Source organism: Schistocerca gregaria, chromosome 2 (assembly GCF_023897955.1).
Source record: "Schistocerca gregaria isolate iqSchGreg1 chromosome 2, iqSchGreg1.2, whole genome shotgun sequence".
Taxonomy (NCBI): Eukaryota; Metazoa; Arthropoda; class Insecta; order Orthoptera; family Acrididae; genus Schistocerca; species Schistocerca gregaria.
In genome coordinates, this window is record NC_064921.1 from 609011274 (window position 1) to 609024780 (window position 13507).

General features: G+C 39.6%; 1 protein-coding gene across 3 annotated transcripts in view; it reads right to left on the minus strand.

The window, feature by feature from the left end:
- The window catches only part of LOC126334572 (protein N-terminal asparagine amidohydrolase-like), a 133221-nt gene that overhangs the window by 83757 nt on the left and 35957 nt on the right, over positions 1-13507 (minus strand). For all 3 annotated transcript variants that reach the window (XR_007564757.1, XM_049996956.1, XM_049996955.1), the window contains exon 2: positions 11084-11351. Coding sequence is in view for 2 of the 3 variants with exons in the window: in XM_049996956.1 (XP_049852913.1) it covers positions 11084-11270 (187 nt within the window). In the remaining variant the exon portion in view is untranslated. The remainder of the gene's footprint in view (positions 1-11083; positions 11352-13507) is intronic.

Here is a 13507-nt window from a genome sequence, read left to right on the forward strand (position 1 = left end):
AATGCATATGCTTTAATTGTTGACATTTTATTATTATTTCAGTTGACTCTTAAAAGAGATTGTGAAACCACTAGTTATTCTTAATTTTCTTGTTCTTGCTATCATCTCAAAACTTCTTCATCCTGTTACTATAGATCTGTCATTGTTCTAGTGTCCATACACTTTTGATTTTCAAAATCCATTATGTTAGTTGTTTGGAAGTGAACTTATGAGAGCTGATTTTCTATCCATATCACAGTTGTGTAGTTGCCAGTGGGTCAACAGTGATCCTTGAGATGTTTTTGGGTGTTGGCCGGCCACTGTACATTGGTGATATTGGTGGTGGTGGTGGTGGTGGTGGTGGTGGTGGTGGTGGTGGTGGCGGCGGCGATGAAGGTAGATTACTGCAATGAAATTTTCATTCTGCAGTGCAGTGTGTGCTGATATGAAACTTCTTGGCAGATTAAACCTTTGTGCTGGACCGAGACTAACTCAAGACTTTCGCCAGTCAGTTAGTTTAAACTTCAGATAAACAAAAAATATACTACAAATTTAAAAATACATGAAAGGGCAATGGAAAAAAGTAGTTGGGGGCCACTCTGAATACGTGACACATCGAGAGGTCTTTGCTCCACATCCACCTATGACACCGAACACTGCGGTGCATTAAATTTTGTTACAAAATCCATTTTCCCTTAAGAAATGATGACTCTGTTAACTGCTATCCCATTCTCTGTGAGTATCTGGAGTAGGGTGGTAGACAGGTTGGCGTCTCACCCCAGATCAGCCAGAAAGATAGATACTGTGAGAATACAGGCGATTGTGAGATGACTACCAGAGCTGCATTGGGTGGAGTCCTCTTGATGTAAAAGGAACTCATGGGTAGGTCTTGCGTGGCCAATAAGTAGTTTGTACAGTATGATGGCATCTTTCAGAGAGGCTTGGAGTGAAGTACGCCATACTCTGGTTCTCCCTTTTATTGCTCTTTAAGTTTGTCTTCTGTGGTTGCTACTTTAGCTAATTTGTCAGTGAGTTCATTTCCTGGAATACTTATGTACCTTTGTGTCTGAATTAATATTACAGTCAACTTGTGGTCTTGAATCTTAGTGGCCAAAACATTTCTAAGGTAGCACTAAGATATGGCTCGTAAGCTCATGGAATAACCAAAAAGAAGAAAGTCTTTTGTGGAGAGAGTTTTAAGGTATTGCAGAGCACATGACATGGCAACCAATTATGCAGTGCATACACTGCATGCTCTCAGCAAGTATACTTCTCATGCTCACTTGAAGGTGCAAAAGCATAACTAATGCTGCCATTGACTATCAATCCATCTATGCAGCTGCATGTTGAATTTGGGTGGTTGTGGAGAATCGAACGGAATAAGTGTCTGAGAATGGTGGGAGGTGTGTATCATACCATTGGTGGAGGGGGGAGGGGGGGCAAGAGTGAGCTATATGTACAGGTCCTTGCAATGCTAACAGGTCTGCCCATTTTTGTGTAATTTGTAAACAGTCTGAACTGCCAGTTGTGAAAGAAAGTAACAAAAATGGGTAGGCATGTAGTAGATTGTAACCACATCATTCGCCAAGAGTTGCTAACATCTGACCCTCAGTGGTGAGACACCAGTTTCCACCAGGACGCTGTCTGCAGGGCACGTACAGAAAGTTGTAGTTGCCAACCATATGTCCAACTGAGGTGGACTGGGTCTAACAAGCTCAGTACTGACAGTGCTGCCAGCCCATATGCAACATGTCCATAGTCCACTTGGCATAAAACCAAAACTTTGTAAAACACAGAAAAACTGTGCAATCTGCAGTCTAGGAGGTGGTGCTGGGAAATCTGAGGCTATTAAGCTTCCTCATGCTATTTGCCTTGAGCTGGTGCACACATGGCATCCATGTTACTTAACTGTTGGATACAAGGTGTAAAAATTTGAGCGTTTCAACAACTTCAAATCACTGGTTAATGAGGTAAAGTTCTAAGCACAATGCATATGCCTGAGTCAACAAAAGTCATTCAGTGCCCAATTATGTGCTTTCTGTGCCCCTGAAGCTGGTGCTCTGCGTTGTACAAAAGGACAGCAAGGTCATCCATATACACTGGCCATTGATTGTGAAGAAAGAGTGTTATGATCACAACTAACCCCTGAGACACATCAGTTCCTGTAGATATTGGTGGCTGAGGTTCAAACATTTCTGGACCTAGGACAGTCAGAGGGATATGATATTCTGGATAAAAAAAAAAGGGGTAAACATCCCCAGAAGCCCCACTCATGCAGTGCAGAGTGAATGTAATGGTGCCAGGTGATATTTTACAACTTCTGCAGGTCAAAGATCACCGTGATCAGGTTTCGGCTTTGTGCGAAAGCATTGCGCACTGCAGGTTTCAGACGAATCAGATGGTCTGTTCCAGATTGGTATACTCAAAAGGCACTTTGAAACTGTAATAAAGTCCTCTGGCTTTCATGCACTGACACAGTTGTTGGTTGACCATTCTTCTGAATATTTATACAGCTTGTTCATGAGAGAGATTGGTTAATAATTAGTCAAAATTTAAGGGTCTTTTCCTGGCTTCAGTATAAGAATAATACTACCAACCCACCATCAGCAGGAAAACTTTCTTTCCTGACAAAAACAATTTAAAAACCTGAGGATGCACTTTATGCTGTCACTGTTCAGGTGTTCAAGCACTGGATAGTGAATTTCATTGGTTTCTAGGTCTTTTTCTCGACACTCTGCTAAGACACTGTGGAACTCTCATTCACTACATGAAACACTGTATGATTCAACTGTATGATTCAAAGCTTTGTGCCTAGAAGAATAAGGAGTTTTACTTCATCAAACATTTCCGGGTCAGGCAAGTAGGGTGGTGGAGAGAGTCATAGGAAAGTGGGTGCTGTGGCATAGATCACACCGACAGACCACTGGATTAAGAGTGATATGTTCAGGTTGCAGAGTGATATGTTCAGGTTGCAGAAAGTAAAATCTTTGGCTGAGTGTGTTCCATGGGCCATACTGAAACGTGTTGCAACTTCAGTATTAAGTAGGTAGATTTTCTGTTAGGAAATTAATTGCTCTATTACTTGGCCCCTTCTAGTTGTGGTTTAGCCATCCTACAGAGGAGTTTGGGCACTGATGTCTCCCAGTAGGAGGAAGAATGAAGGCAGTTGGTCCACTAGCTCCATCAGCTGGTGTACTAGCTCCATACGATATTACATACTGTTATCCTAACTGACAGACAGAAATGAACAGTACAGCTTCTAATGCATCACTAAAAGCATCAGATCAAATGAGCTTGCAGACTCCTACAGATGCCCTCCCTGAGTAAACGTGATTTGTACAGTAGTATTAGTAATTTTGAATGGCAGCAATTTGAGTTTCTGAGAAGCGCATCACCTGAAGTGCAAAGCCATCTGTAGAGTAAATAGCCATTAAATGACAGAGTTCAACCTGATGGCAATAGTAACCACATCAGAATGTGATCTGAGAAAACAGCAAAGGTGTAACAGAAGTACAAATCACTTTGCTGATGAGTCACACTCCACCTGAATGGTGGTTCTTCTTTGGTATTCACAGGCTCACTCTCAAAGGGACTGGGGGCCAGATTAACCGGAGCAACAGAATTCAGTTTAACTTTCAATTTATCCTTCTTGTCCTTGTGATGTTTCAGTTTCTGTGAGGATTTTCCTGAACTGCAGCCTATGGCTCTGCTAGCCACTGGTTGGTGATTAATAGCTGGTCTGTTTCGTCTTGGGAGGGGGGGGGGGGGGGGGGGAAACCTTTGCAGGTGTCCTCTTCCCTGATGTTGCTGGAGATGGATAAGACATCTCCAGCTGTACCGATGAGGTGGTTACCACCAGTGTTGTGGATGTGTAGGTCAATGAAGCTCATGTCCCCCTGCCCAACTGAAAAACAGGCATTCACGTGTGGCTAGGGCTAGTATTTGCCATCTGATACTAGGTGGGAATTTTGACACAATGTTTGTTATGTCTGACATCATATTGATTGAATGAGTTGTTCAAATTTTTTCTTAGTGTCTTGATAAGACAAGCAATCAATCTTTTATATTCTTTGTGCTTTGGTTTCTCAGATCCTGTTTATGATGTGGAAGTTTTCTTGGTTAACCCTCAAGCCAACATGTCTATGTATTAAGTGTACCATCCATAAATAATATTGGCTTATACCATTCCATTGTTTTACAATTGCAAGCTCATATCTATTTCTTCATTATTACTTCAGCTAACACAGTGCTAAGCTGTGATGTCATGCTTCCATGTGAACAGCAGTAATATACAATAAATATCAAGATAGGCAAGAAAAAATTTGAGATCTGAGCACGAAAATGACCCAGATTTCGAGCTAGTGGCCCAATCCCACAGTAAGGCTCTTGTCTATGAGATCACAGTAATCAAATAAGCAATTGGTTGGGATCTGATGTAATGACACTGTTTAATGCTTTCAGTGTTTCATTACTGTGGGAGAACTCTTGTACACAGCAAAAGAATGATGTAATGAAAGTTTATTTTACTATTGTTTAGTCAAACAGTGATTTACTGCACATAATATAAGTTTATTTTATCAATATTTAATCAAACTAAGATCAAATTGTTATTTTGCTCAGATGTGTTTACCTAAGTGACATAAAGACAGCTATTCTTCATGTGTGTACAAAGTATGCTGCATCCCTGCTCTTGTTATAAAAAGCAGTGCATCCACTCGAGGGTTAATCATGAACCATCAATATCATTTCGGAGATCTTTTCCATGCAAAGAAACTAATCATTCTGTTACACAATACAATTCTTCTGCACATCCAGATACAGTCTTGGATCTTGGGGTTGAATGTTTCACACAGTAAAAGTCGATCTGTTTTCTCAATAATATAGACATTCATTGTTAATGAAGATTTGGCAGCTGCATAGAGTGCTTCTGGGAGAATAATTGCTTGTTAGTGGCATAGTTTGGCTTAGGTAAAAAAGAATTTCATGTTACAAACATTCGAGTTGATTTTGTAGACTTTACACAATTTTTCTGAATGACATAATGTGAAGGACAATCAAACAATTTAAAACCAGAGGTGTAAAATAGTCTATATTAAACTGAGTGACAGTACAAATCTGCATTAGCTGCTTTATTGTGTTTCCACTTCCTGAATGAGTTTTATTGCTCACTCTGTCATTGCCAGAGTTCCTGATAATTCACCTAAAGATTTGAAGTGCTTAACCTTAGTGATGGTACCCTACCCCCTACTTTAGGGCATGTATTGTTTCAGTGGTAGTCTTGTTAATTATTGCTGGATCATCAGCAATTTCAAGATATTTGATAATGGCTATTTTACTTTTTGTTCCCATATTTATTCCAGGTGTATCTTTGTGCCATATTTTGATGATCTTATTTATATCTGATTGAAAAGGAATGGAGATATCCCATCATCTCCTGTTATGTCTGCTTTTATTTCAGATTCAGAGATTTCACCCATAAATTTTGCTTTAGGCATTGTTCACTGTTGGATTAAATTACTTATTTTATTATCCATACCATACTTATGTAGTATATTAAAAAGTCAGGCCATACACTTTTTTTTTTAATTTTTAAATCAAACATGGCCACATGTACTGCTTTAGTATTATCTTGAGGATCCAGACCCATCCTGCTCATGATCAGTTTTGTTAAAAATTAAAAAAATACTGTTACTCATTCATCTTCCATTCCACCTGCTGCTTCTAAGATAATACTTTGTAGGCAACTGATAGAAGAGAAATGCCTCAATAATTGCTCAGGTACATCTTATCATCTTTTTGTGTAGAGACTGAATCACAGTAGTATTCTAATCTGTTGGTATAATTTTGCTTTCCCACACAAGGTGTGATAAAAAAAGTAATGGAAATTTATGTTTTCCTTAAAGAATTTTCAACAACATCAACTTGTCCCCTTCAAAGTAATCTCCCTCAAACATAATACACTCATGCCAGCACTTTTTCCAGTCTTGGAAGCTCTTCTGGGACTCACTTCCCATTAAAGTGTTCAGTTGCTTCAGCAATTTTGTTTTCAACTTATCAATAGTGGCAAAACAATGTCCTTTCATGGTTCTCTTCAGCCTCAGGAACAGAAAGAAATTTCTGGGGTCATGGCCAGAGAGTACTATGGCTGAGGCAACACAATTACAAGCAAGCATTGAAGTATGAGTGGGAGCATTATCATGATGCAGTTTCCATGAATGGTTTTGCCACAATTCTCATTGTGGTCTTTGGACTGCTTCATGCATATGATGTGTAACTTCCAGGTAGTAGTCCTTACAGACCATCTGCTCATAAGGCAGGAACTCATGATGCACTATCCCATTTTAATCAAGGACAACACTAAGAAGAACCTTCACAAGTGATAAACTTGTCAAATTTTTTTGTCTTGGCTCTTCAGACAGTTTCCATAGAGATGATTGGGCCTTGGTTTTGAGGTCATATCCATAAATCCATGTTTCATCACCTTTTATAATGTTCTTTAGAAGTTCTGCATTGTTATCAATTTCATTCAGCAATTTCTGAGCAATGTTTATTCAGTGTCATTTTAGGTTGACATTCGACAATTTCAGAACAAACTATGCTGCTACACGTCTCATGCCCAAAACATACGAGAAAACTGCTCAGCATGAGCCAATTGATATGCTGATATCATCAGCAACCTCTCTGATGGTGATATGGCAATTTTCCAGAACCATTTCTTTTTTACTTCTTCCACATTGTCATGTGCTAGGGCATTCAAGACCATCGTCACCTTTACCATCTTCTCGGCCCTCTTTGAAATGTTTATACCACTCATAAACTCTTGTCTTACTCATAGCAGATTCACTAAAAGCCACAGTCAACATTTAGAGTGTGGTGCTGCATTTTATTCAATTTTTCAAGCAAAATTTAATGCAATTTCTTTGATCCACCTTTTTCAAATGTAAAAATTCACCAAGCACTTGAAAACATGTATAATCTTTAAGACCTTCAACAATAAACTAAACATTAAAACCAGTTGAAAATGCAGACATACATCAGGAACATGTGTACCACAGTAAAAAAATAAAAATTGAAAATCTGTTGAACAAAGCTCACAAAATTAATAAATTCTTGTTACCTTTTGATCACATCTCGTATATTAAAAATAATGGTCTGTCAGTCACGAGTCTGCCTCCAATCATGAGCATCTCAGTAATTGAACAATCTCTTCCACCCCACGTGCTTTGCTGTTTTTGAAGTGGCACAGCGGGTCGGCAAAAATGTGGAAATGCCAAAAACACAACACTTTACCATGCCTAATATGGTGCCGGAAAACACTGGCATTCAAAACAGGTTCCAGCTGTTATAATTCTGAAGCACTTCCCGTCATCTAGGCAGAAGAAATATAGGTCCTCTGTGGTTTTCAAGTGAATCTTATACTACTCTTCCTACAAAATAGTAGCATACTCAAGTAAGGAGCAATCATGCACTATTCTCTCCCAAGTAGACTGCAAAGACTCAACAACATGGAGATCTAGTGACTCCAGTGGCCAAGAGATATGCGATAACTCATCTTTGTGCTTACAAAACCAGTCCTGAACAATGTAAGCTGTGTAAACTGGGGCCAAGACATCTTAGAACCCAGCATTACCACTGGGGAAAAACATTGTACCATGTGATGGACCTGAACAACCAAAACAGCCACATAACTGTTGGCAGTAATGCTACCTTGCGAAGTGCCCTTGGGGCCCATGGAATACCATGTTATGGCTGCCTGAATCATCTCTGAATCCCTGACATGTTTCACTCTTGGGATGTAACTTAGCCACAAGTTAAACACAGTGTGCAACCAGACTCATCCAACCAAATGACTCTCGTCCACTGGTCCGCAGTCTAGATTTTATGGCTTTGGCACCACATTTTCCTGTTATGGGCATGTGCATCACTGATGTATGGTTTTGGAATTCCATCTCACCCAGCAGTTAGCAGCTTATGGAGCTCCCCTTGTGTTGTTTTGGTGCTGACAGGGTTCATGATTGCGATGTTCAGTTCTACAGTGACTTCTACAGCTGTTGTCTTCTTATTTTTTGTCACAGTTATTTTCAATGACTGTCTGTCACAACCATCCAACACACACTTTCATCCGAATTGTGAATTAGCAGATGATGCTTTTTTCCGGTTTCCCTGTATGAGGTATAAATCTGCGATATAGTGCCTTGTGAAATCCCAAACACTTCAGCTACCTTGATTACAGAAGCACCCATCACACAAGTTCCAACAATCTGTCCACATTCAAAATCACTTAACTTTGACATAACGCACTCACAACTACACAGAACATTGTTCTTAGCACGACTGACGCTTTGTAATGTATTGAGGGCACTGCACAGGTGCCATCTGCAGTCAAAAACAGCAGCACAACCTGCAGGCTTAGCTAGCATCTGGATTTAGTTCAAGCATGCATTTCTTGTGGCGTTTCTACCTTTTCGGCCAACCCCTGAATATGATAACATTTGCATTTAGCTTCAAGCATGCATTTTTCACAGTGTTTCCATATTTTCGTCCAACCCCTGCATATGATATTATGTATCTCATCACATGTCGGTGGAATCGAGACTTGGTTCAGGATAGATCCATAAAATTACAAATTTTCTATTGGAGTTTCACAGTTGTGTAGTTTTCCAAAGTAATGCTACCAAATGTCGCAATCAGCCTTTGTGTTTGTATTGAATGTTCTGTCTGAGCAAGAGAAATACACACTTTGTGGTTTGCGGTTCGCTAATTCCCCCCTAAAAGTCATGTTGAAATTTTGTGTGTATTTCTTTCTTAAATCATTGTCAACTTTCTCCAATCTATTGAAGTGCCATGTGCACTTACACAGTCTGTTTTAGATTTTTCCTCCATATTTCTAAGAAGTCTTGCCACTTCTCTGCACTTGGGTGACTATTAAGCCTTGGCACTTGACTGCACTTGGGGTTCCAATTTTTCCATATGTCCAGGGTCATTCACATTCTGGGTGGTCCACTAGCTATGTTTACGCTTTTGTGAAAGTGTTCTGAATTTGCTTGTTGGTTCTTGAATGGTCCCAAGAAGTGCATTCCATGACAGTATCATTGTTTGCAGTAATTGTATAAATTCCTGTCACGTTCTTTTAAATACTCTGAATCAATGTAGTTCTGATATTTTTCTCCAGCCAGGTGTGAAGCAGGTTTTGATTTGTGAGAGATGGTGGTTGGATTCTGTATAACCCTTACAGATTTGTATATTCATAATTCACAGGGAAAATTTTCTAGCGATTGTAGCAATTGCTACAGGGTCAATCTGGTATTCATCTCCACAGTTCATTGGTGGTTTTCAGGTGAATATTTTCTGTGGGGAGGCTTCTTACAGTGTGTGGCTGCTAGTTCAAGGCTGGCCATTCTACATGTATTTATTAGGTACTGTACATTGGAATCTGGCTTCTGCTGTGTTGAGAAAAGCCCGATGACATGCCTGTAATCCTGTTCTCTTTTGATTTATGCAATGAAATTAGGATCTTATCATGGGGCTGAGGGTTCTCTGAGAGTGTATGTATGTCCAAGTTGTGAACATAACTTTTCAACTTTTTTGGCCAGGTTGATTGTGTTGTGTTGGTAGAATAGCCAACACCGTGTTACTAGTGGAGGCCGAAATGCACGAATTTTAGCTCACACAGGCTGGCATGAGGAGGGAAGGACTATACTGACGTGATGTCTGGGACATGACAAGGAATTAGAATTCAAAAAGCGGACCTAATTAGTTTGATACTTAACTTTAATCCATTAATCATGAACATCGCTCATGATAGTACATGATTCACAATATTGTCTGTTCAGAATTCATTCTAATTACTGAATATGGCACCTTGCTAGGTCATAGCAAATGACGTATCTGAAGGCTATGCTAAACTATCGTCTCTGCAAATGAGAGGGTATGTAGACAGTGAACCATCGCTAGCAAAGTCAGCTGTACAACTGGGGTGAGTGCTAGGGAGTCTCTCTAGACTAGACCTGCCATGTGGCAGCGCTCGGTCTGCAATCACTGATAGTGGCGACACGCGGGTCTGACGTATACTAATGGACTGCGGCCAATTTAAAGGCTACCACCTAGCAAGTGTGGTGTCTGGCGGTGACACCACAGATTGTTCACCGGAGCATGTGCATTCACTAGTGCATAGGTTTCACTGATACGTTTAATTATGGGAAGAAAGGCATATTCTGAAGACAATGTGAAATCTATCACTGAGCAATGAATCCTATTACACACCATGAATGCAACAGTACACTTAGTTAAATGACTATTATTGTGTCTAATTACAGGTTTCCCTTTGCATATGTGAATTGCCCTGAATTAAGGAATTTATAATCATGAAAACATATTTCTTGTGCTGCAAGGAATAACTGTTGTTATTAATATTACTGTTTACATCGAAGCAAGTAGCTGAAACAAGGAATGCCGTGGGTTCAGTTTTTTCATCTTACTTAAAACAATGCTAAGGAATTAAGGGTCCACCTTAAAATATATACATCTATTCACAGTCTTTGCTGTTTTATTTTTTAGATAACTTCGATATTTTTATTAAAAAACTGTTATTGCAAGTGTTAGCCAAAACCTGCACGTATCTCATTGCGTGCTCTGTATACTTGCTTCCACGACAGGAAGGTAACCAAATACTGAACAGTCTTACATGCCAGAGAAATACATAACATAATCTCATACAAGTGACAGCCTCAGTTTGGGTTGTATGAGGTATTTCACACCTACTTACAAACATGATGGATTGGTTCCATATTTATCTTGAAAATACAAAAAGCAACAGATTAAAATAATAAAACTAAGGAACATAATTTGCATGTTTCACAAATAGATATAATGCATACTCGTTTCCTCCATGTAAGTGCTATGGTGAGATTGTGGGGTTCTTCCAACAGAAATCATTGCTACAGTCTGTAATATGTAAAGACATTAGTATTTCAAGTCAATACAAACAGAGCAAGAGCATTAGTTACCTGATATCAAACAACAGTTTCACAACTCATTTAACCTAGTTATTTGTAAAGGAAGCTGCTCATATGAGTACAGTAAAATTGCAAAAAATTGGACTTACAGTCATTAGGCTCAGTGACAGCAAGCTCTCCTTGGTGAACATAGAGTAGTCCATGTGGTCCTACAGTTTTTGTTGGAATCTCTAAAAATTTCTCTGACTGTTCTCTTATCTCAGGATTATTCTGTAGAAATGCGTGTAAGTTAGGCGGAGGTGCATTTTGTACAACTCCATTGAACACAAGTACCATATTTGCATTAAGTAATGAATAACAAAAAGGAGAAGTTTTTCCAGGTTAAAAATCTGTAATTGCACTGAATCACTGCAGCATCTGTAAAAGAAATATAATACAAATATTAGCTTCATCAATAAATAAGAAGCTGGAGTAAACACGACAAATCACATAATCACCTACTGAAAGGCAGAAGTAAATGAACAATGAATTTAGTGCCAGTATCATAATCTGTCTGCAAAACACACACACACACACACACACACACACACACACACACACACAAGCCCTTTACAAAAGTCACTATAGTTACCAAATAATTGTTTGTTTACACAAGTATCTGTGTAGCTCAGAGGGTAAGACACAGGCTACAAATCAAAATATGTGGGGTTTGATCCCCTGACAGTCCAAGGATTTTTTCTAACACTTGTCACTTTCTTCAGCTCTGGCAATGATTTGTTAATGTGACAAGTGACACACTGCAACATGATTGAGAATCACTAGAATAATGCCTTGTGCAGTACATTAGCATCCGGACCAACTTTTATGTTATGTAAATCTTTACTTACTAACCTGCCTTGAATTGCACAAAACTTGGTGTAGCTATTTACAACCAAGCATTAAAGGTGATGGTAGGGAGAGGGGGGTTACACTGCTTAGGAGGGAATATCAGTAGCCCTCAGTCTGTTCACAAATGGGGCTATCAGATAAACAGAACTATTCAATCAAATGGGTGCACAAATGTAATTCCTCTTGCAGTTCTGACTAACAAATGTCGCTATCAGGGCTCTGATTTTCTTAAATGTACTGTATAATGAGATTTATCTTATAATGCTTTCATCGTTATTTTTAGTCAGCCATTTAGTTCCAAGAAAAGCACTAAGACCCCTTGTGACACCCTTAATGTGTTTTCCTGCCATGTGGCTATAAAACCTTATAACCTAGTATGAATAAAGAGAGATGGAGGATTAATATTCTGTAATAGGTAACTTTCAATAAAGGATACTGCAGCAGAGGGAAAATTTATTTACTATAACTTCAGAGTTTTCTACACAGGCTTTGTATAAACAGAGTGAACACTCCCAGAAGTAAAAATGAAACAAAAATTAATGCTTTACAGTTTATCATTGGTACTCTAACCTCTTTACATCAGATGATGAAATTCCAAAAGTTGTTCTTCATTCGCCGGCCGCGTTGGCCGTGCGGTTCTAGGCGCTCCAGTCCGGAGCCGGGCTGCTGCTATGGTCGCATGTTCGAATCCTGCCTCGGGCATGGATGTGTGTGATGTCCTTAGGTTAGTTAGGTTTAATTAGTTCTAAGTTCTAGGGGACTGATGACCACAGCAGTTGAGTCCCATAGTGCTCAGAGCCATTTGAACCCCCCCCCCTTTTTTTTTTTTTCACAAGTCAGAAAATGAGGTGACTTTAAGTACACTTAATTAAAATACTTATATTTTACTGATAAAAAATTACACTAGTCACTGATGAAATACAGTAATGTTAATTTATAAAATAACTGACACACAGGTAACTGATGATAAATGGTGTTGTCTACATGGCTCAAGAGGTATGCAACAATACCGTGAGAGGCTGCCACCACACCCCAGGTGCCTTCTCTGTTTAGAGCAACCATCTCTAGATGGTGCTTGCCAACAGGGACTATCTTTCTGGTTCCACTTCACATCCCTCGGCATGTCATATTCATCCACCAATAGTGTTGCCTATCACCAGAGACAGCACTGTCAACAATGGACTGCTTTGCTTCTGCCTAGTACTGGCATGCATGGAGATCCTTTCACCAACAGGCACAAAAGTCAACACACCGCGAATACCCTCTCAGCTCTGCGTACCAGCCATTCCAACAATAGCAGGATTTCCTGCAACTGCTGAAATGGCTCAGAGCATTATGGGACTTAACATCTGAGGCCATCAGTCCCCTAGAACTTAGAACTACTTAAACCTAACTAACCTAAGGACATCACACACATCCATGCCCAAGGCAGGATTCAAACCTGTGACCGTAGTGGTCGCGCGGTTCCAGACTGAAGCGCCTAGAATGGTTCGGCCACAATGGCTGGCCCTACAACTGCTCTACTGAGCACAGTTCCATGAGTTCCTTTCAGAAGACTACAGTTCCAATTTAGCACTTGTTATTTACAGAGTAAGACAAGTGTCTGCATAAGTGCTTTCTGTCATAGTGCCTAAATCAAAGACTTTCAAGACACTGCAAAGTTAACTACATCTCACTGTATTGCG